The sequence below is a fragment of the Bactrocera tryoni genome, chromosome 4 (genome assembly GCF_016617805.1).
Source record: "Bactrocera tryoni isolate S06 chromosome 4, CSIRO_BtryS06_freeze2, whole genome shotgun sequence".
Taxonomy (NCBI): Eukaryota; Metazoa; Arthropoda; class Insecta; order Diptera; family Tephritidae; genus Bactrocera; species Bactrocera tryoni.
In genome coordinates, this window is record NC_052502.1 from 7,636,508 (window position 1) to 7,660,819 (window position 24,312).

General features: G+C 35.8%; 1 protein-coding gene across 1 annotated transcript; it reads right to left on the reverse strand.

Annotated features, from left to right (window-relative positions):
• Positions 1 to 9,241, reverse strand: LOC120775880 (cytochrome P450 18a1). Its single transcript, XM_040106257.1, has 5 exons — positions 8,841 to 9,241; positions 4,986 to 5,107; positions 3,865 to 4,294; positions 3,468 to 3,732; positions 1 to 540 (listed from the first exon to the last, which is right to left on the reverse strand). The coding sequence occupies exons 1-5, from the start codon at positions 9,220 to 9,222 to the stop codon at positions 123 to 125; spliced, it is 1,617 nt and encodes a 538-aa protein (XP_039962191.1). The 5' UTR covers positions 9,223 to 9,241; the 3' UTR covers positions 1 to 122.
• Positions 9,242 to 24,312: the final 15,071 nt, after the last annotated feature.

The window sequence follows — 24,312 nt, forward strand, 5'->3', positions numbered from 1 at the left end:
GCGCGTACGCTATTCAACTGCATGTAGTCGCCTGCAGCATACACTACTCCCACGCTCACATCTCTCTCTCTCTCGCTCTTACTTAGTTATAAGCGCGCGTGTCAAACATTTTGACATTTGACTTATAACGTGCGCGCGTCTTGTAAATCAGCTGGTGGTTTCATGGCATCAGCTTTCAGCGTGAGCGGCCGCGGCGTTAGACATACCTTGAAGGTTTCCGGTGTAATGGTGGCGCCTACATTGCCCTTCAAACTGGGCAATGGTTGTCCCTCGGGCAGCGTGATGTCGAAGCTGTGCATGAACGAGGCGAAGAAGAGAAACAGTTCCATGCGCGCCAACACATCACCCAAACACATGCGTCGGCCCACACCGAACGGTATGAAATACTCTGGTTTGCGCACTTTGCCCTCGGAGTCGAGGAAGCGACGTGGATTGAACTCTTCGGGTTTCTCCCACAAATTGGGGTCCATGTGTACGCTGTTGATGAGCGGTATAACATGTGAGCCGGCGGGGATTTTGTAACCGTTCAATTCAACATCTCTGTAAGAAAGTGAAAAAGAAATATGGTGTTGATTAATATGGTGAATATTTTCGTGGTGAGTTTTTGCAGAATAGTTGATTTTATTTATTAAAAAACAAAATATGAAATAAAAAGCCGGCAACGCTACAATGCTAACAATGTTGCTGTGACTATTATTTATAAGCAACATTGTTGATAGGCTGCTGTAAAATGTTGCTGAGCTCGCAAAATGCTTTTCGTTTGTGTTTGCTTATATTTTCGCAGTATTTAGCGCCCATACATTTATAAAATTTATAAATGAAATCGAGAATTGTGTATATTATTTAATAATATTAATTGCTTTTTGCTAAAAAGAAACGGATCAAGTGATTAGACAGCGCTTCTCAGAAGCCTTAGCTGCGATTCAATTGAAAACTGCTGCAAATGCCCGTCCATGACAGCAAGTGAAGATCATAAAGCATATATGGACGTAAGCACATACATAAATATGTATGCAGGTATATACATGGAAAGGCAAACACGCTACTGCTGCTGTTGTAATCAGTGAAGCTGCGCAATTGCTTATATTTTTTGATTGCCACACACATTTCGTGCGCGCTTATCAGGTGCAAGTTGCGCCCCTCGCCTGCCGACAGCGCTGTTGACGCGCCTGCCAACGCACACACGTACAACAAACTATAGAGCTTGTAAACTTATTTTTCTTATTTCAATCGCTTGTATGTATGTGTGTAGCAGCAGTAACTGGCACGTTTCTAGCAGCGGCTGGCTTGCCCACCACTGCCGCGCTGTCAGCCGTGAACGCGGGCAAGTGCGCGTCACAAGCAACAAGTGCCAATGGAACATCGCACAGCGGCGCTTATAACTGGTGTTGGCGTCGGCGCAACAGCTAACGTGCCAGCGGTTGCTGCGGCTGTGGCGTCCAAGTGCGTTTTTAATCAGCAACGCGCCGTGCAAAACTGGGCCAAACTACGCATCGCATCGCACCGCAGTGAATGGCGCGCGCCCATCCGAGTGCGCTTATGCATGCGTGCGTGTGTGTGCGCGCAAGTGTAGTTTTTAGATTATTGCGTATATTACATATTGACGCACAAAGCATGTGACAAGTGCTTTGCATAAAAGGATGCGCTCGCTTGACATATCAGCTGTGTTTGTCGCTGCGCGTTTGAATGTGCGCGCGAGTGTGTGTGAGTGTTCATATGCACGCAAAACGCTTTGATGCACGTCAACGTATCAATTTGACGGTTGATTGCCGTGTGTGCAACAATGAAAAATGCGTAGATAGCCGCAGAGAGCAATGAACTTTGCTGATTGCCAATGCGCTGAGGCATTAGAAATTCGTTTGGAGCAAATGCAATGAAATGACGTTATAGCTAATCTCATAAAATTGTAGATTTCATATTAGCAATAAATATGAAATAAAACTCACTAGTTAAATAAAATTAAAATTATGGGAAAAAATTAATTTAAAAAAATTTATAAAAATTTGAATTAATAAAAATGATTAATAAAAACTTAGGTTAAAATATTAATAAAAATAAAAATTTATATTAATATTTTGAATTTAATTAAATTTTTTTTTTTTTTTTTTAAGTTTTAAAAGTTAGTTTGTATTAATTAAAATTAAAAAAATAGATTAAAATATTAACGAAAATTTAAATTATTATTAATTAATATTTAATAAAAAACTTTATTTAATTTAATAATAAAAATTTATGTTAATATTTTTTAAATAAAAAAATATTTTGACTATCTTAATTTCTTTAATTTAATTAAAATTATTTTTTTTATTTTTAAGTTATTAACGAAAATTTAAATGATTATTAATTAATATTTAATAAAAACTTTATTTAAAATATTAATAAAAATTCATATTAATATTTTTTAAATAAAAAAAAAGATTTTGATTATCTTAATATCTTTAATTTAATTAAAATTATTTTTTTTTTTTTTTAAGTTTTAAAATTAATTTAAGTTATTTAATAATTTAAAAAAAATTATTTAAAATATTAACAAAAATTTAAATTAATACTTTTTCAAGTTAAAGAAAATGAATTTTTATTTTTTTTATTTTTTTTTAACTTAAAAAATTGGTTTTGAAAAAAAATTTATATTTTTTAAATTTTTTTGGAAGGAAATATTAAAATGAATAATTAATAAGAAAATTTTTTTAATATTAAAATTTCATACAATTGATTTAGAGAAAAAAATATTTGAAAATTCATGGTCGATAATAAAAATTACAAAAAAACATCTCAGCCTTTTCGTCGCGCGTTTTTATGAATGGAAAACGTTGGCAAACACCTCTAGTAGATTTTATGACCAGCAAGTACACGCACATAGACATACATCTATACATGTATGTGTGTGTGTGTGCATTCATGCCGCTGTGCAATTATTTATTAGCACTCTCATTGTTATTATTGTTGTTGTGTGGTTACGCGCATTTTTTATGAATGAATGCATTGGCATGAATGAAAAACGGGCACGGCAAAGCGCGCAATTTTCCGCCTGCAAAGTAACAAGCTACAACAATGCCAACAACAAGCAGAAATTGTAAATGGCAGCAGGCAGCAGGCAGCACAACCGGTCATTACCGTAAATATGATGAAAGAGCAGCAGCGGCAGCAGCAAACACCTCGCTAATAATGCAGCCACTTAACAATAACAAATACTACACGAAGCTATTAAATGTGGTAACTCATACAAGCGAACGCGGTGACAATATACGCTCACATACACCCATTTCTGACAGCAATGTCAAGCAAAAACAATGCCAAACACGATGAAAGCAGCAAACCAACCCACAAATATATATGTTACACCTGTCATATACATACTATATATACTATATACATACAAACATATATACACATTTAAACATTTTTGCTCACTATTCTAACAACCTGCTTTAACTTAGCGCTTAGGTGGGCGCTCTCAAACGACTTACCTTGTTGGCGAGTGTGTAGTCGCGAGCGGCACGATCGAAGAGCGACGCATCGATTCCAAAATTGTCGATTCGGTCACGGGTAAAAATTGCAAATCCTCTATGGAAGGCAAACGATGGCGCCCGACCACCTGATCGAGTTCCTCTTGTACGCGTCGCATCGCTTCGGGATTACGCAGCATGAAGACATTGATCCAGAGCAAAGTGGTTTTGATTGTCTCCATGCCAGCGGAAAAGAGATCGATGATGACTTGAACAATTTGTTCCTCTGTAGAAGCGAAAATAAAATAGGAAAAATAAAAAATAATTAGTATTGACAGCAGCAAAAATGCAACAAAATGCTTGTAAACAAAAACAAATGAACTTTTCTACAACTAACGTCTAATACCGAATTACTCACCATGATTCTTTCCATCGAACAGTTCCTCATCGCGTCCCTCGTCCTTGGCCTTCTCAATTTCAGCCAAATAGAAATCGACTAAATCGCGTATATTCGTGGGATCATAGGTTTTTTTGTGTTCATCGATGACGTCACGATAGAAACGCTGCATTTCCTCGCGATTCTTGACGATTTTCGTCTTGGCAGTCAAAATCGAGGGGAAGTACTGTACGGTGGGTATATAGTCGACGGTGTGTATCTCACCAAATAAACGCATACCCTCTTCGATGAGAAAATTGAAACGGCGGAATTTCGGATCATCAATGGAGAAACGTACGGACATCATAATATTGCAGATGACATTGCTAACGGCTACGCTGATAGCGGGCGCCATGTCCATGGGTTGGCCATCGGAGACGCGTAAATTGTGCATGTATTCGTGTACTTCAGTCTGTGCGAAAGAAAAATTTGCGCAAAAGGATACAAATTAGAAGATTGAAGAGAATGCAATTGTAGAATGCGGTAAGGATGCAGTGTGGAGTTTGTATGCATGTAAAATTGGAATTTATAAACACGTGGATTTTATTTGCACGTAAAATTGGAAGTTATAAACAGCTCATAGCATGAAAAGTTAGGTTTATTATTTGCCTGCAATATTTTTGTGGAACGCATTCATGTACTACATATGGTATATAATAAAAGAAATTGAGTTGTAAAACGGAACTTGTGCAATTATCTATTTATTTACTTCAGAATTTTAGTTGTTAAATGTGGAACATAAGTGGAAGGTATGTGGACTATATGTGGATCGTGTGTGAAACATATTATTTTTCAAAAATTTAAATTTTAATAATTAAAAAATGTCGTTCGCTATATAATGCTTTTTGTGGAACGCATTTATGTATATAGATTTAATGTAAAACGGAAATTGTTGTAATTAACTATTTATTTACTTTCGAAAATTCGTTTTTAAGTATGGAATATAAGTGAAAGGTATGTGGAACATTTGTGGGTTATGTGTTAAACATATTTTTCTTCAAAAATTTAAAAAATTGTTAAATAATTAAAAACTAGTATGTGGGCTATATGTTGATTGTATGTTGAGCATGATATTTTTTAAAAAATAAATTGATAAAACTCACCATAATACGCTTCTCCATAACATGCTTTCCGTTGCCCATATAAGTCATGCCGAATTGACGTAGTTTTTCGTGCAAAAAACGACGCTGATCCTTCCACAATTTGCCGGTGCTATTGATAATGCCTAAAAGGTTGAAAGAAAATGAGAATAAAAGAAAATTAGATATGTTCAAAACATATATTTTTCGTAAAAATTAATAATTAATTGAAAATTAAGGTTTAAACTAATAATTAAATTAATGAAAAATTTAATTTCCTTCATGTAGTTAGTTTTCTGAGCACTTGACATTTTTTATACAAGTATATTTTCATTTTTAGGCATATTTTCTCAACATTTAATTATACCGTTATTCTTGCTTACTATAAAATTCCATGTCGAAAGTTTCACGCGCCTCAGTTTCGACGCTTTGCTTGGTGAAATTTTAATAAAATTCCATGCGGAACCCTTTTATCGCAGAGAAAATGGAATTTTTACCAAAGTAATTTGTCGCCAAACAAATCGCGCCAAAATAATAATCCCACAAAGGATGCGAAACGGCGGTAAAATGAAGTAGAAATGCATTTCTACACAGACATACATACAGTTTTTTTCCACATTGTTATGCATGTATGCCCAGCAATTAATTTTAAAAACTTTTTCTACGTCCGTTATTGACAAATAACTTAAGGCACTGTGTTTCACGGTGTTTACAAAAACAAAAAATCGTTGTTAAAATTTTAACTCTTTTTCAGCTTTGCAGCGGTGGTAATTGAGGTAGTCTTAAGCCAAATGAGATGTGATAAAATTCAAGCAAAAATAAAATTGAAAAAGCAAAAGCAAATCACAATGAAACAAAGCGTAAAGCGAAGACGCTGAAACGGAACCATTTCATGGCAACTGGAAATCGCCGGCTCCAAAGCGTGAGGGTAGCAAAAGATGTATGCCTTTACGTTTGAGTTTGCGTATGTGTGTGTGTGTGGAAGGCTGCCTGACTGCCCTACTTAATGCTGCAGAAACACACGCACAGTTGAAAGTAAAGGAAATTTACGAAATCGCGCACGCGATAAGCCGAACATGCACGGGAGTGAGTGATAAAAGTGGTAAAAAGCCAATAAAAGAAATCCAAGCGAAATAAAGAAGACAAAAACACAAAGCAGCAGGCAATATTTACAAATGTTGCACAAGCGCAGAAAAAAAATAACAAAAAAGTCAATTGGTTTTGAAGTGAAGTGTGGAATGATAAATAAATAATGCACTTCTCGTCGCTCAAGCAAGAGCACCTGCTGTAGCCAGGCGAAAAAAAAAACAAAAACAAAAGTCAAGCAAAACAACAAAAACAAATGTCAAGCAAAACAACAAAAACAAAAGCCAAACAAAACAACAAACACAAATGTCAAGCAAGGCAACAAAATTCAGAGAAGCAAAAAAAGCAAACGCCAACGGAAATTTGCATTTACAACAAAATATTTCAGCAACAACACGAAGCGGAAGAAATGCGATATAAAAGTAAAATTATTTCAACAACCGTAGCAGGGAAAAAGGCAAACAATTTGCATATAAATTGCGCGTAAAATGCCGCGTTAAAAAACGTGATCGTCGTAAAGTGTGAAAAATTTTTCGAAAAAATTTAAAAAAGACCGCAAAAAATGCAATATTTATTGCAATATTAATTGATATGTGCACAAATGAAATTTGATTTGCTTTCCAATGCGCTTGAAATGTAAATAAAAGTCAATAATAATGAAAAAAGATAATTAAAGCCTTATTATTGTTCAATAATTTATGCCGATTTTGCGCTTTTCTGTTGTGTGGCTCCCACAATTTGTCTTGTTCTTGCTTGTTTATCAATTATTCATGATTTCGGGTTTTTCAAACGCTCATATTACCGTGAAATATATATACATATGTATATAATTTTGGGATTAAATATTTAATATTTGGTGACTTTTTTTTTGCTGTTTTTGTAAATTGATATTTTTGGCGTATTTTTTTCAATAACAAACGGCTTATCATTACAGAAAATGTCTGAAATAAAATTTTTTTTTTGCAAAAAAGATACTTTTTGAATTTTATAACTTTTTGTTTAGTTTTGTAATTTTTATATTTTTTAGTATAGAATTTATTTTTCTTTCATTGATTAATTTTACAAAATGCGTTTACTTTTTAATTTTACTACTAAAAAATTTAAACAAAAAAATATTTCATAATATAAATTAACTCAATTTTTCACATTGTTTGTTAAGTGTTTTTCTAGAAATCACACCTTCCATTTAATGAGTTTGAAGTCAATATTGAGTTAATTTATATTACGAAATATTTCTTTGTTTAAATTTTTTTTAAATGTCAAATAAATTTTATTTCGTTTTAAAACCAGCAAAAAATCAATTTTTTTATTAATACTAAAATATTGGCACACAATACTTGAAATAACAACTTAAACACAATTAATTTTCAAAACCAAAAATATAAATATTTAAACCAAAAACTTATTTGTTTTTTTTATTTTAACATATAATGTATATTAAAATTAATTTAAAATATAAGAAAAAAATTTTAAATAAATATATATTTATATTGAAATTAGTTTTAAAATAAAAATATTAAAATTTAATAAACTTTTTAATTTTTTTTTATTTCATTTTAATTTTTAAAATAAAAAAATTTATTTTAGAATATAAATACTTATAGCAAAAATATATTCAGAGAAAATATAACTTTTTGCACGGTGTGCAAATTTCGATTTTTTTAATTCACAAAAAAAAAATACTTTATATTTGTTGAACAGAAATTTTGAACAATGTTGTAAAGAAAAAATATTTTAATAGCAAAAAATTTATAAATTTTACTTAAAACAATTTTAAAGAAATCAAAAACTATTTTTTTCAAAAACCTAATTAAGAGCATATAAATTTATAAATTTTACTTAAAACAATTTTAATGAAAAAATTATTAATTATGTCAAAAACTTTTAATAGACAAAATTAATATTTTTAGTGAACGAATTTTATTTTTCGAGCTTCAAATTTTAATCGATTTTTTAAAACTATAATAATTGTACTTTAGAAAAAAATTAATATGATTATTTTCCTTAAAAAAAATAATAATTACCATTTTTTATAAACAAGATATATGTACATATCTTATTGATTTTTCAAAAACTTTTTCGATTTTCAATTTTTAAACGATTTCTTAAAGACATAATTTTTCATTTTAGATATTTTTTAAAAAATAATATTTCTTTTTAATTTTTCAAAAACGTTTTCGATTTTCAAATTTTATTAATTTTAAGACATAATTTTTCATTTCAGATATTTCAAAAAAAAAATCATAATATTTTGTAAATTTTCAAAAACCTTTGTAATTTTCAAAATTTATACGGTTTATACATTTATTAAAACCGTAATTTTTCATTTTAGATATTTTTAATAAAATAATATATTGTTTTTTAATTTTTCAAACACTTTTCAATTTTCAAATTTTATTAATTTTTAAGACATAATTTTTAATTTCAGATATTTCAAAAAAAAAACAATATTTTTTAAATTTTCAAAAACCTTTACAATTTTCAAAATTTATACGTTTTTTTAAAGATATAATTTTTCATTTCAGATATTTATGTAAAAATTCAAAACTTTCAAAACTTTTTCGATTTTCGAATTTATTCCATTTTTTGAAGAAATTATTTCTTGTTTCAGATATTTTTTATAAACCGAACTTTTATTTAATTTTCTAAATTCAATCACTTTTTTCAAAACCAATTTTACTCAACATTTCTGTGATTAGAAAATACAACTTCATTGCTTATAATTTTTCTATTGTTAAAAATCAATAAGTTTACTACCACACTTCACGGTCTATTTAATAGGCATTTACTTACCAAATCCATTCAGGGTTTGCATGAACGGCGTGTCCGGCCTGCCGGTGAACTCCTCACGCCTGAAGCATTCACGTATCATTTTATAATCACTCATCACTACGGTCAATTGATTGCCCAGACGCGTGGAGAAGAGCGAGCCATATTGCTTGGCCAACTCCATGAAGCGCGTGTGCTTCTCGTTGCCCATGAAGAAGAGGTAACCGATAACGGGGAAACCCCATGGACCCGGTGGCAGCTTGCGCAGCTCCCGATAGGCGTTCAAGAGCCTCTGCAGGAAGCAGATCACTGTCAGCACTGTGAAGAAGACGAGCAACAGGTGCTGCAGATCGTTGGTTGTGCATTGTCGCGTTAGCAATTTTATAAAATATGAATTGGCGAACATTTTGTGTGTTTAAATTTAATTTTTTCAAAAAAGTTTTCTTTACTAAATTTTTTACTGCAAAACCGCTGCAGTTTTAGTCTTTGATTGCAATATTTTTAACGCTTTTGTTTTAAGCAATTTTATTGAAAATATTTGCTCTTAAACTCTCAGCTTCAACACATTGAAAATATTTTAACACTTTACTTTGTTGATAATTTTTATAAACATATTTTGCTTAAATGTCTCTTAATTCATTTAATTACTTCTATTTATTTTTACAAACTCTTAAAGCCGTTGCTTATTTACCGTGTTGTATTCATTGAAAATGTTTAAAAAGATTAAACATAATTTTATTTCACGTTACTGTATTTAAATATATTTTTTTAATTGATTATAAAGCGCGTTTATATAATTTATTTGATTTTTTTTTTTTTGAGTTGTTAATTAATGAATGAATTGTTTTCAAAACTCGCCAACGCCAAATTCAGACGACTTCGCGTTGTGCGTTAATAGATTTCGACTAATGGCCCAGACGTATGTCCTTGCTACTTTTATAAGCGTCAGAGCTCATAGCCGACCTCACGAACGAACCAGCGACCGTGCGAGCGAACGAGCGATCAGCGAAGCGACGTTCTACGCTCTACGATCGTGTTAAGTGTTTGAGCCAGTCAAAAATCAATCTTGCCGAAGCGCTAGTCAAACTAAAGCGAAGCGAAAACGAGGTGTGCAAAGCGTAACGCAGCGCAGCGCTGCAAACCGAAACGAACGAACAACAAAAGCCGAAGGCAGCACTACAACACAGTGGGGTTCACACCCCCGCTGCTGTTGCCAGCGCCGCCAACTCCACGAATACCACCACCACCACTGCTATTGCTGCCAATGCTGCGCTAATCAAGCGGCAAACCGTACGGTACGACTGTATCGAGCGAGCGTTCGAGCACAGCTACTTGAGTACGTATTGCAGCATGGCCCCAAAGCGAGTGTATAAGCGTTGAAAGAGCTTATAATCCAGCTGTGCGGCCACTCAAACACTGAACGAGCTTGATTCACAAGCAAAGCTTAATTCTCGCTGTTTACACGCTAGCGCATGCTCGCGTTGCTGATAAGCATGATTTGTAGCCGGCTTTTTTGGCAGCTCAGAACGTTGCCATGTCATTCGCTTGAGTGCATTTGCGGCGCGCAACATGTTTGAGTGATATGAAAAGAGCAAAAAAACAAAAAAAAAAATAAAATCACTCGAACGCGATCGAAGCGTGATCATTTCTGCTCAAACGCACTCACTCACGGTGTTCGAGCTAAATAACGTTGCTCTCCGCGCATTGGCGCTGCGGCTCTCTGTTTATGTTTTGCTGTGCCTCTTCGTTATCGCGCTTATCAATTTGTTCGTTGGTTCGAGCACATGTGGGTGTTATCAGTAGCACAACAAGGGGCGCAATGCGTTCGGCATATGGCGGGCGCTCACAACGCGCATGTTGCTAAGCTCATTATGAGCTCAATTATGGCAATAAGTGTGTGAGTGTGTACGCATGTGCGTCAGCAACTGCCATGGATAAATTTTTTTTTATTTGATAATTTTAAATAAGTAATTATAAAACAAATTTAACTAATTAGTGACGACCTTTTGCAGCGCGGAACTATTTTATCATCCGCTTCATGGAATGCAATCTGCAGAAAGGTCATATACACATAATAAATATATCATGCACCACGCGGAAGTGGCGCGCTGCTTGTAAATATTTATCAATTTTTTTCCAACTCAAATACGCACAATATCTGTTGTTATTGCCGAGGCCTCGAATAACTGCACTCAGCGCGCCGCACTGCAGCTCCGCGGCATACACAAAGAAAAAGCGAATTTTTTAATTTTTTCTAGCCGAAAAGTCAGCGCCGACTAAGCGCTAAAACAAATTGACAACAATTTGCATTTCAGGTCAATGGCATAGCCTTCGTTGAAATATAGCAAGAAGAAGAAGAAGAAAACAATAAAGTGACATAAAATATTTGCAAATAAGAAATTGAAAAAATGTATAATTAAAATTATAACAAATCGTTGACTCAAATAAGTTAATCATAGGTGAGGTACCGAGTTGAATGGAATTATCAGCGCCGCACTTGTATTTGAATAAAAATACTTATTATTTGCTATTTGTGTATGCGCATCGGCGGAATGCAAAGCTAATAAACAAGCACTTGTTTAATGACCCCAGATTGAGTATTTATGCAATTTCACCTGACTTTATTTGATTCAAAGGTGTTGATGAGCGGCTAAAGGCTTTATTTATAACCAAACCGAGGAGTTTTATAGTTTGTCTCAATTTGCACTCTCCAAAACTTTTAGAAGAGTCATAATTTAATTGCAATGAAAATTGTTACCAAACTTTAATAAATGAGGAATGCACCGCGACCTTAGGTCTATTGTTTCCTCTCCTAAATCACAAGGACTCACCTAGCCCCAGTATATTGATAAAGTCCAAAATTCTTCTGGATGCTAGTGAGGCGGGCGAGCTCGTCAGCCAGTTCGGTTACTGACTATACCTCTGTGACCAGGCACCCAGATTAGGTGCACCTGGTTACGTTCCGCTAGGCTGTTCAGCCGTTCTCTACACTACCGCACTAGTAGCGATTTGATCTCGTAGGAGGAGATCGCTTTTAGTGCCGCTTGATATGAAAGTTGGGGAGTATCGAGACGATTTTATCTATTAACTATTGTTATGCCACATCTTCTTCTTCTTACGCTGGTATAGCCGAGTTAACAACAGCGCGTCAGTCGTTTCTGCTTTTCGCTACGTGGCGCCAGTTGTATATTCCAACCGAAGCAAGGTCCTTCTCCGCCTGGTCCTTCCAACGGAGTGGAGGTCTTCCTCTTCCTCTGCTTCCCCCGGCGGGTACTACGTCGAATACTTTCAGAGCTGGAGTGTTTTCATCCATACGGACGACATGAACTAACCATAGTAGCCGCTGTCTTTTAATTTGCTGAATTACATACGTTAATGACGTCGTATATCGTTCCATCGAATGCAGTTTCGCCGTTGCCAATGCAGAAAGGACCATAAATCTTTCGCAGAACCTTTCTCTCGAAAACTCGTAACGCCGACTCATCAGATGTTGTCATCGTCCATGCCTCAGCACCATTTAACAAGACGGGGATGATGAGTAACTTGTATAATTTGGCCTTTGTTCGTCGAGAGAAGACTTTACTTCTCAATTGCCTACTCAGCCCAAAGTAGCACCTGTTGGTAAGAGTTATTCTGCGTTGAATTTCGAAGTTGACATTGTTGTTGCAGTTAATACTGGTTCCAAGATAGACGAAATATCTACGACTTCGAAGTTATGACTGTCAACAGTGACGTGGAAACGAATTCGCCACTGCGACTAGTGTTTGTTAGATGACTTGAGATATTTCGTCTTGCCCTCGTTCACCACCAGACCGATTTGCTTTGCTCCCATATCAATTCTGGATAAAGCAAAAGTAACGGCGCGGTTGTTAAGGCCAATGATATCAATATCATCGGCATGCACCAGCAGCTGTACACTCTTGTAGTAGATAGTACCTTCCCTACTTTGTTCTGCAGCTCGAATTATTTTATCCAAGAGCAGATTGAAGAGTCGCACGATAGGGAGCCGGCTTGTCTGAAGCTTCCTTTGATATCGAACGGCTGGGAGAAGTCCTTTCCGATGCTAAGGGAACTTTTGGCATTCCTCAACGTCAGCTTACACAGCCGTATTAGCTTCACGGGGATATCAAATCAGACATAGCGGCATAAAGACTGGTATTTTTCGTGCTGTCAAAAGCAGCTTCGAAATGTAAGACGTGGCGTGTGTCGATCCTCTTTCCACGAGTATTTTCCAAGGTTTGGTACTTGGTGAATATCTGTTCAGTTGTTCATTTTCCAACCCTAAAGCCGCACTAATAAAGTCCAATCAGTTTGTTCACGGTAGGCTTTAATCATTCACACAGTACGCTCAATAGAACATTATATACATATGTATATGTCACGGTATATGGCCACGGTAGTTGGCTCAGATTGAGGGGTCTCCCTTTTCTTCGATTGGGCAAAACACACTTATATTCCTATCGTCAGGCATAACTTCGTCAAACCAAATTCTACAAAGAAGCTGCTTCTTATCAGTTCTTCACCGCCGTATTTGAAAGCTCGGCCTGCAATCCATCGGCCCCCACCGTTTTGTTGTGCTTCAGACGAGTAATTGCTAATAAGAGCGACTTAATAGTATGCATAATAATCCCGAAAGTCAAAATACACTTTCATTTCTAGGTAATGTATGTAGAGTTAACAAAACGATTAAAAGGTTACAATATGGATATCAAAAGAAAGAGGCTTGAGAAGACTTAACATTATTATATAAATATTATTAAAACAAAAAAAAACGTTAACTTCGGCTGCGCCAAAGCTGATATACCCTTCACAGGTGCATTTCTTTTATTAACTATGTGTTCAGTTTATATGGAAGCTATATGCTATAGTAATCCGATCTGAACAATTTTTTCGGAGATTACCTTGTTGCTTTAGAAAATAATTGTACCAAATTTCGTGAAGATACATTGTCAAATGTGAAAGCTTTCCATACAAGAACTTGATTCCGATCATTCAGTTTGTATGGCAGCTATATGTTATAGTGGTCCGATATCGGCAGTTCCGACAAATGAGCAGCTTCTTGAAGAGAAAATGACGTTTGCAAAATTTCAAAACGATATCTTAAAAACTGAGGGACTAGTTCGTATATGTACAGACAGACGGACACGGCTAAATCGACTCAGCTCAACATACTGATCATTTATATACATATGTATATACTTCAAAGGGTCTCCCACGCTTCCTTCTGGGTGTTAGAAACTTCGTGACAAACTTAACATACCCTGTTCAGAGTATAAATATAACTGCGGTGGTTGTGGTTTGCTACAGAACCGTTGGGCATCAGATCAAATTAGAAAGAACTAGTCGACTACCACCAGCTGCGCAGTCGCGATGTTCTTCTAGCCCAGAGCAAAAGGTTGACCTTTCAATGGTAGTAGGAGCTCTAACTGTACACAATTAAATCGGAATTCATGCTGTGTGTTTATAAAAAGATGAGAAAGAATCCTCTCAACACTTTCTCCTCGAATGTTCCACTTTTGCCTGATAAAAACAAAAACGCCTCGAAACTGAAACTGGTGAAATGGCGTATATAAAAAATAAAACACCTAAGCATATTTGAGTGTATTGTTTTTTGAAAAAATATTTCCAATTGTAAGCCTCTTAATACACTCAAATATGCTTAGGTGCATGCTGCATTGAAATTTATATTCAATTAACTTCTGAAATATTATTTCTGTTTCAGATTTGTATGAAAAGGATTGCCAACCATCAAAGAAAATGTATTTTGAAAATTCAAAATCTTAAAAAGAACCTCTGTTTCATATTTGGTACCTCAGTTTTCCCAAACAAACTCAATTATCAAAATTAAAAAGTATTTTAATTTCTATAAAATACAATCGTAAAATAACGCCGAGGCTAAACACTCACCCCGAAATTATTACCTAAAAAATTTACGGCATTTAAAACGCTTAGACTTATTGATTGTCTATATTTGTTCCATGGATTGGCATGCGGCGCCAAGTGATTGCTCATAAAAAATACTCGCATAATATAATTTAATAAATTAGCTATGAAGAGATTAATGCGAGCGCTTTATCTTCAGAAAAAGAATGCCAAATCAGCAAATATGCAAAAAAATGTGGCATTTCAATAGAATTTGAAAGATGCTCATGTCATTTGGTTATCAGCTCGTGACGCTTGGCTGTTATCATTTCAGGTATTTGGTGTTTCACCGCGTCTTCCATTGTATGGTTGCATAAATGCTCGCCTGACCGCTTTTCTCGTTTTTCTGCATTCTAGTCAGCGAGATTCTTACATTTAAATAAATACAAAGAGCGTCGTGCACATTTTTTCCACTGGATTTTGAATTGTTATTAATAATTAACCATTCAACTATTCAACAATTCTCCGGCGCACAAATCGATGTACCGCACCGGTTTCCAACACCTGATAACTTAAGAACTAGTAACTAGCATAAATTTATTTGCGCATTAACTTGTATTTAAACATCTGCTAATGTGTTAAATAACTACATAAATATGTACGCATAATAGTTTTCCATTTCCATATATAAAATAAAATTAAATTCTAAAAATATATTCATTTAGCAGGTTATTAACCCAGAATAAGCATATTATGCATAAATAAATATGTATGTTTTATAACTTTTTTATGTTGCCATTTATGTGCAAATTTTATGGTGAATTTTTTATAATAGAGTATTTGCATTTATACATATGTACTATACTATACTTAATATGTTAAAAGTTGGGTTTGAGAAATTTCTTTAGGAACATCTAAATTTTTTTATGAACTAAAATATGTAATTATCATTGTAATTCATTTTGTAATTAAATTCATAATCTAAATTCCTAAAAGTTTAATACTCCGCTTTTGATGCAAAGGCAATTCAAAATAGCTCTGTTGGTAGCACTTCGCTTCAGTCAATTAGTGCGTACAAGTTGTATTAATGCAGGCAATTAACTAATTTAATAAATTAAGGATTTTCTGAGAAGACTATATCATATACTTAAAATCTCTCTTACAAAAATTTAAGCAGTGAATAAAAATATACAAGGTCTGTCGAAAAAAGAAACAGAACTGTTTAAATATAACTGTTTCTGGTGGCGCCCTCTATTGGTAGGTATATTAAATAAAAAGTTTGATCTCTTTATGACATTTCGTAAAAATTTTAAGACAATTGGATAACTACAATCGATGTTATCGATCAAAAAGTGACAGCAGCTTTTGGTCATCGGTCGTAAAATACAAAGAGCAAATATTAAATTTTGTTTTAAACTTGGGAAAACGTTTACTGAAACATTTGAAATGATGAAAAAAGTTTATGGTAATCAGTGCCTATACCGTTGTAATGTGCATGAGTGGTTTAAGCGATTCCAAGAAGGTCGTGAGGACCTCTGTGACGATCAGAAGTCGGGCCGACCAAAATCAGTGATTATCCAAAACAATTTTGATAAAGTACAGGAATTTATTAAGAATGAGCCGAAATCTTCTTTGCGTTACATGGAAATGGAGTTAAATATCACCAAAGACTCCATTCATCGCATTTTGATAGATAAATTGGGTCTATGGAAGGTGTGCTCCAAGTTCGTTCCGCACAAATTGACTGAAGAGCAAAAATTGCTACGAATCCAACATTGTAAGGATTTGATTAAGGAGTCGAGAAAGGACATAAACTACAAATATTCGACTTTGACTGGTGACGAAACGTGGTGCTTTCAATATGATCCCGAAACCAAACGTCAAAGTGCCGAATAGAAGCATCCAGACGAGCCATCACCGAAAAAAAGTCGTCTTCAGAAGTCAAAAATAAAGACAATGCTGATTTGTTTTTACGATTCCGAGGGTATTGTACACCGAGAGTTCGTCCCACCTGGCCAAACGATTAATGCTGTGTTTTACCTTGGTGTTATGAAGCGTCTTTTGTCACGCATTCGTCGTGCTCGACCACAATACCGTGAGGCAGGGTCCTGGCGCCTGTTGCACGATAATGCGCCGTGTCATCGCTCGACGCTTCTCAATGATTGGTTGACAAAAAACTCCATATTAACCATTAATCACTCACCCTACTCACCTGATCTGGCACCCTGTGATTTTTACCTATTTGGAAAACTTCATTTGCCCATGAAAGGACACTGGTTTCAGGACATTTCAGCTATCCAAAAGGCGACGGCCGATATTCTCAAGAGCATTCCGAAAAACTACCTTAAGCACTCATTTGAAATGCTAATTGACCGGGCTAAACGCTGTATCGAAGCACAAGGAAACTACATTGAATAAAAAAATATAACTATAAAAATATTAATTTTTTGTTGTTTTTTTTTAACAGTCCTGTTTCTTTTGCGACAGACCTTGTATATAAGAAATAATTAGGTTAGATGGCTGATCGATACGTTCACCACATCGGTGGTGACCAATACGTCCACCACCGGTGCGCGTGGGAGAGTTTGTCAGGACCTCTTTGGGGACCCTTCTCAGTTTGTATTCCTAGGATTTTTAAAAAACTTTCTAGGCGGACATTCTCCGACTAAACTGAAACCGATGTACTAAACTGACCCGATCATAGCTATCAGAAAAGAAATGTTCGTCAAGGACCCTCCAATATGAGATCAGTGGGGCAATCCCGTTCGAATGCAGTCACGAATGTAAGAGAGTTTTCCCTATTACAATTGACAAAATTTTCACTAACAATGAAATCAAAGAGTGACTCACCTTTGCTATTAGTGTCCGAGCTACCCCAAATTGAATGTCGCGAGTTAGCGTCGGAACCAATGACGACACTGGTTCGTCTTCGTGACGCTTCAGCTAACAGAAAGGGAGGTGGTTCCACCTCATCGTCGTGCAGCATGTACGCAGAAATTAAACAGAGATCTCCGGCGTCGCACTCCAGGTTTGCCTTTACTAGTCAGCGTTGCTAAAATTAGGTAAAATAAATACCGTTAACTCATTTTGGATCATTATACAGACTCTGTTTCTACCTGCGTCGTTGGTCATCAGCAGCTGGTGGCTATTTGTCCTCAATCCAGATATGCCCTTACTGGCCACCCACATTTTCGGGATCAGGACGACATCGGCTTCGTTTTGCACTAGACGAAGCAGTAAATTGGCGGAGGCCACCATCGCGTGTTCTCAATATTTATTCAAGGCTAAGGACGGAGTCGCCGATTAATGAACCGCCCCCAGAACTCGATACGTACTCGGGTCGTTATCTATGGTCGTTTGACGCCTGTCGTACCCATCGCATCTGCAGTTTTCGGAAGTATTTTAAAGACTACCTTTTCGAACCCATAGCTTATGGCTCCCTTGGTTTTGCTGAGAGGACCGATGGACTCCGCACTTAACAGAATCGACGTTTGACGATATGGTTCCTCGTTTTTCTCCAGCCTTATTATCCTCCAGTCATGGGTGGGTAGTAAGGGATTTCTGAGAATTTCCTCAATCTTACTTGCAGAAGTAGGATCAGCCGGCAGCCAGACGCGAGCTTTAGGGCGAAGATCCACTTGTCCACAGACTCCAATCTGGCCGCACTCCATACCTACCCTACCTGAGACACTGCCTCTTTATAAAGGAGAGCCGATCGTTCATCATAACGTCTAATGCGCTTATGGAGCCCGTGGTGCCATCAAGCACTCTTATATTTTGGGGGTGCTCCAGGGTTTCCGCAGACCACCTTCAAGAAGACTGAAGAGATAGCCGCCACTACTCTCTTCCATTCCTCGAGGAAGATGGCACTATCCTTCCTGCTGCGATCGAACGCCAAGCTTTATTGAGCCAGCGTTTTTAACGATTTCGCTACAAGTTGGCGCAGCCGCCGTTCGCAGTCTTTTACTAAGAGAGATTTCTCCCCCAAGCGACCTTCCCCACTTAACCGCTGGTTCAGCTTTGTTCGCGACCGGTCCTGCCCTATCGTCCTCGCTCTCGCTCAGCACCCTCTTGGCCCACTCGAGGTAGGGAGTTATAAGATATAATTAGAGCTTCAAAAACATACATTAGAGTTCCAAAATAAAGAAACTTTAATTTTTTTTAATTTGTGAGAAGAGCTACCATCTGTTTTGAAATGGGAATTCAATCATATTGACAAAGTAAATAAAGAAGATTTTCAATTAAAGAGATTTAGGAACAATTTTTTTGTGAAAAGAATGCCATCTTGCTTAAATTTTGGAGGTATTTAATTTAGAAAATAAAGAAGTAATATAAAATGTGTATCAAACTGAAGAAGCTTAAGTAAGTTTACACTAAACAATATATTTAAAAAAATATTTAAAAAGTATTTCACTTTAATAATAAAAAAAATATTTATTTTATTATTATTTTTTAATTCTTATTTTATTTTTTAAAAATTATTTATTATTTTATTTATTCAAAACATTTATGCAAATGATAAAAAAGTCAGAAAAAGATTTTAAAATATTTCTTAACAATACAATTTCTAAGAAGAATAGAGCTTTTCCCTAGTAGATCAAGCTCTCAAGTACATAAGTCGTTGAATTACATGTAAACTCAACCATTTTTATTCCTTGGCAGCAAAAATAAATTGTGTGTAAACATTGCTGTTTTCACTTTCTCCACTAAAAAACAGAAGAAATAATAAAAATGCAAAATTTAACCAATCACAGACATACTGTCGAGTGCATGTATGTATGTATGTATGTAATTTTCTGAATGAGCCAGTTTTGAGACCATGGAAGACACACACGTGCTGCGGTTTCCTGCTATGATACATATATTTGTATTTTTATAACACACATGCAAAGTTGCATACCCATGCAAACATATATATATATATATATAAATATGTACATATATACAATACATATAAGTAAAAGCCGGAAGAAGAGAGACGTGCTCGCTTTGCGACTCAAAAGGAAAGCTTGAAACCTGAAAGCGAAAGTGCAGCAACAATAAAAGTGAAAAGAACAAATGATTTAGAATACCACGCTTGTGTCGGCGAACAAGGCGGGTAAATCTTTACGAATTTGAAGACAAGTGAAACCGAGCGATGTACAATTGGAATTGCAATTTGTAAAGACCGATAAATCTGTAAGGCATGCAAGCGCTAGAAATGCCCGAACAATGTATATGAATTTCCAAGAACTGCGCTACAATGCATCTTTTCGACTGTTTCAGATTTTCTAATACGAAATGTTTTTTTTGTTGTTGTTGCATTTTTCGACTGTTTCAGATTTTCTAATACGGAATGTTGTCGTGTTTTCCAGAAGTATCGCTGAACCAACGAAAAATTTGCCAAACAGTACAAGTACTGTACTAAAGTACTGTACCTTCGCTAGAATGTTCGGCATTTTTCCAATACAAATCAAAGTTGTTTATCAAATCCAGGAAAACACACAAAATAACAGCTGCCGAAAACGATATTCAGCTTCAAGATTCCTGTAGCGACAAGCACGCTTAGCTTGGGACTGTCTGTACAAATTTATACTTTGTTTGGTTTTGGCAGCGGGTAATTTCGAAAATATCATTAGCCACACAATAAGGTACAATGATCTTTGCCTTGCTTTCTAATCTCCGATTACTGGAAAGAGGTTCTAAATTTGTGCACAGTTGTTTTGAAACGCCGATGCTTCGAAAAGTTGTAAACAATTCCAAGAAACACTTATCTAAGGCAACTATAACTAATAGCATTGGCACTCCGCCACCGACGGCGACAGTCAAACTCTGCAACGATATTGCCGCCACCGACAACACCAAAGATCGCTTTCTGCTGCTTCGGCTTTACAAATCATTGAACAAATACGAGCATGTACATATAAGTCCTTTGTTCCTTTTTGAGCTACGCCATATTCATCGACACATGTTGCTGTTGTGACCAACATCAATGCATCAATAATTGGGAAAAGGACATTGACCCAGTTCAAGGATACACGACATGCACGTAGCCACGCCACACCTTCATTGGCCAGACACACGCCGCAAAATAACAAAAATCATTTGTGAAAAGGTCGCCGTCGCATTTCCTGTTTACTCGTTTATTTTTATACGACAAACACAAAAAAAAAACGAAATGTGTGTGTCTTTGGAATTTGTTGCAAGTTCGTGTGCAGCAGAGGTCATTGCAATGCTGCTGACGTAGCGTTTGCTTCATTGCCAAGCGTCTGCGCGGCAGCCGGCAGGTCCTTACAGTTTATGACCTGCCTGCTTGCGAATACATGCAGATGTTTGTGTGTGACAAGGTCTTGTTTGCTACTTGTGCTTTGTTCACTGACCTTTCCTCAGCGCGCACGTTTTCTTTTTTTGCCTTCTGTTGCTTGCTAGATTGTGTTAGATCTGCAGTGCGCCGACAGAGTCTGCTACGCTCCATTACGTTCGACCATTAGAATGCTGAGACGAGTCAATGAATTGCTTTGGCGCGTTTTTAGAAACTCCTCAGCGGGAAGGTTCACACAGCAGCACACATTAATATTGCGGTATCTCCGTACCGCCGCCGCAAGTTCATTGAACGTCGCGGCCAATCAACCCAAGCGCAAAACGAGCACTCTTTTGTCGGCTTCTGCTTCTGCTTCTTCGTCTTCTGTTTCTTCTTCAACTTCTTAATATTCCTTTGCGGCTGCAGTTGTTGTTGTTATGGGTATTTACATTTTTTGGCGGGAAATTTGTGACACCGAAGATTATTGAATGAATGCCTGCTCATGGCAACATTTTTGCAGGCGAGACTATATTAATATTGGTGACTTATTCATTTATGTAACTTCTATGGATTTTAGATATGGTTGTTACTCTATCAGATTGATGGAGAAGTTGTTTAATAAGAAATCGCGATAATAGTGCGATTTTCGTAAATCAACTTCAAAGCTGTTATAAGAGCCTCAAGCTACAAGTTTCCCTGTTCGATTTTTTCCTATATCATTATTATACCTTGTATTTTATCAATAGAAACGAGTGTCTTTGATAGGACTGGTATGGGTGTCAGGCCACAGCGGAATCGCAGGAATCTATAAAGCTGATGAACTAGCAAGAAAAGGCACCCTAGAACCGCTATCGGTAGAATGGGTGCAGGTCGGTGCACCCGTATTCTCTTGTGTTCTACTACTAGATAGCTGGGCATGGCTGTCGCAATAGCCTTTTGATCCAAGATCAACCGCAAGAGTTCCAGCGAACTCTTTTCCGACAATACGGCGAGCCTCTCCCTAGTTTTGCGGCTTTTGAAAGGGTATTGCCCTATTGGCGTCCACGCAGTAAGGCTAGGAAGCCTACCAGACGCCATCTACAGAAATTGTATGGAAGAAGATGAGGTGGAAACAACTCAACACTTCCTTGATGACTGTCCCGCATTTGGGAGATCGAGACTTAAACATTTGGGACGGTATAAGTCCGTACAAATTCGTATTGGCTACTAAGCATTTTGTTAATTTATAAGTCCGTACATAGGAGTTCTTCTTTTCTATCCCTTCCCAAAGGACTACATATTGGTAGTTCACGTGCGATTTTTAATCAGCCATCTAACCTAACCTTACCTTTGTGCAGAAATGTGAAATTTACTTGTGATTGTGCCTACATTACAAATTATTTTGTTTATTTTACCAAGGAAATCGATCGTCCCTTCCAATATATCTAACGCGGGTAAAATTCTAATTGGACTAACAATATGGCACCGGTGGGTTAAATTTATAACCTTTCCCAAGTGCAAAAAATAAGTTCACTACCTATACCAATAGAACTCTGCTAACAATATTTTTTAACAGAGTAAAAAGTGAAGGACCAAAACTACTTATACGAGTACGAGTATTGAGACTGCATGAAGTGGGCATAAACTGATCTGAAGAAACGCCGACTTATAGGGCAAAACAGTGTCGCTTGTGTAAATACAGACCCGACCACAGTCAATTATATGTCTGTGTTATATGTCGCCGAAATTCTTGAAAAAATCAGTATAAGTACTAAATTACTAGCCCCTTGAGGAATTATTGAGATTGAGATATATCTAGTTTGGAATATAGGAGCCTAGTCTTCCTGAAAAATTGTTCCTGGAATTAGAATTTAGTTTTGATCCAACAATAAAGCATTGTTTATGTTGACGACTGAAGGGGAAATATTATACATACTTCAGAGATATATTAAAATTATTAATATTATTTGCCAAGATTTGAAATGAACGAGGAGATTGCGAGATAAAACTAACTTATTTTCGAAGTTTTCCAAATATTGTCTTATGAAATAAATGAACGTTAAAGAATTCAAGCTTATGTTTTCATCATCTTGGCATCGAAGTATATGCTGATCAATTCGGAACTTAAAATTAAACAACCAATCCAACAAACGTCAACCTCAAAGTGATGATTTAAGGCGATGAGATCACTTTATCCAAGGCGTATAAGGATTTTCGAGTGAAAACCGAAATACTTGTATGTATGTATACGAAAATTGCCAGTTTATTTTTTTTTTTGTGCGTATTTCATACGTGAAAACCTAACTTCCAAAATATAGGATAGAATTTTATATAATGTAGCATTATATCGTCTGCTGATAACCTATTCATATGTGTTCTGATTGTCACTGCTCTTTGTGATAACGGCTGTGCGGATGAAGCGTGTCAGAATATTTGCATGATATATTGTACATCAACACGCTAATCGACAAATGCATTGGAGTGTGTACAAACATATGTAAGAAATAGAAAGCAAATCTTTAGCAGTTTTTATCAATATCTTTTTGTGTGCAATTTAAAATATATGTGTGTGTTTTGTGTATTCAATTTGATAAGGAAACAATGCGGATAAAACTGAACACCAAAACAAGGAAGCAAAATGTGTGGCGTGTGGTGATGGAGAATAATAATGGAGACGCATACTTTTACGCAAAAGAGGTCGTAGGACTTCCAAAAAATCCACGAAATAAAATATTTTATTAATATCTAATATTAAACATTGTTAATTATTGGGGGACAATCATCGTTACCACGCTGCTAGATTTTTTTTTTAAATTTAGTCAGCAAAAAATGTATTTTTGAAAAAAAGCTATTATGCTAATTTATCTAGTAAGGTGGTTTAAAAAAGATCAGAACATATAGCGGAAGTATTTGTAATTGTACTCGATGATTTTACTGCCAGAAATATAGCAATAAATTGAGAAAGTAAATTAATATTGATGAATAGTACCGGAAAAATATGCCAATGACTATTCTTCTGCAATTTCAATTTTTTACTGAATAATACTACAATATGAACATATAGTATTTTCATAAGTAACGGGTGATCCAAGTAGAGTATCAGGCTGTCATGTAATTTTTGTTTGGTACTATTTGGCATTTCATCATGGAAGGACTTACGTCTGAACAACGTTTTCAAATCATTCAACTTTACTACGAAAAATCACGAACCGTAAAGAATGTGTTTCGCGCGCTTTACTCTACTTATAGTCAACATAATCGGCCTACTGAGCGCCCTATTCGCAACACCATCACACATCCTGAGATCCAGCATTCTTTATTAGATCACATTCGACCGAATCGATAACATCCAGCACACAGTGATGAAAATATAGC

Coding starts and splice junctions, on each gene's coding strand:
- LOC120775880 (XM_040106257.1), bottom strand. CDS start 9,222: ATGTTCGCCAATTCATATTTTATAAAATTGCTAACGCGACAATGCACA. Junction 5,108..8,840: donor GCAAACCCTGAATGGATTTG/GTAAGTAAATGC, acceptor TCAACCTTTTAG/GCATTATCAATAGCACCGGC. Junction 3,733..3,864: donor GTTCGATGGAAAGAATCATG/GTGAGTAATTCG, acceptor TCGCTTCTACAG/AGGAACAAATTGTTCAAGTC.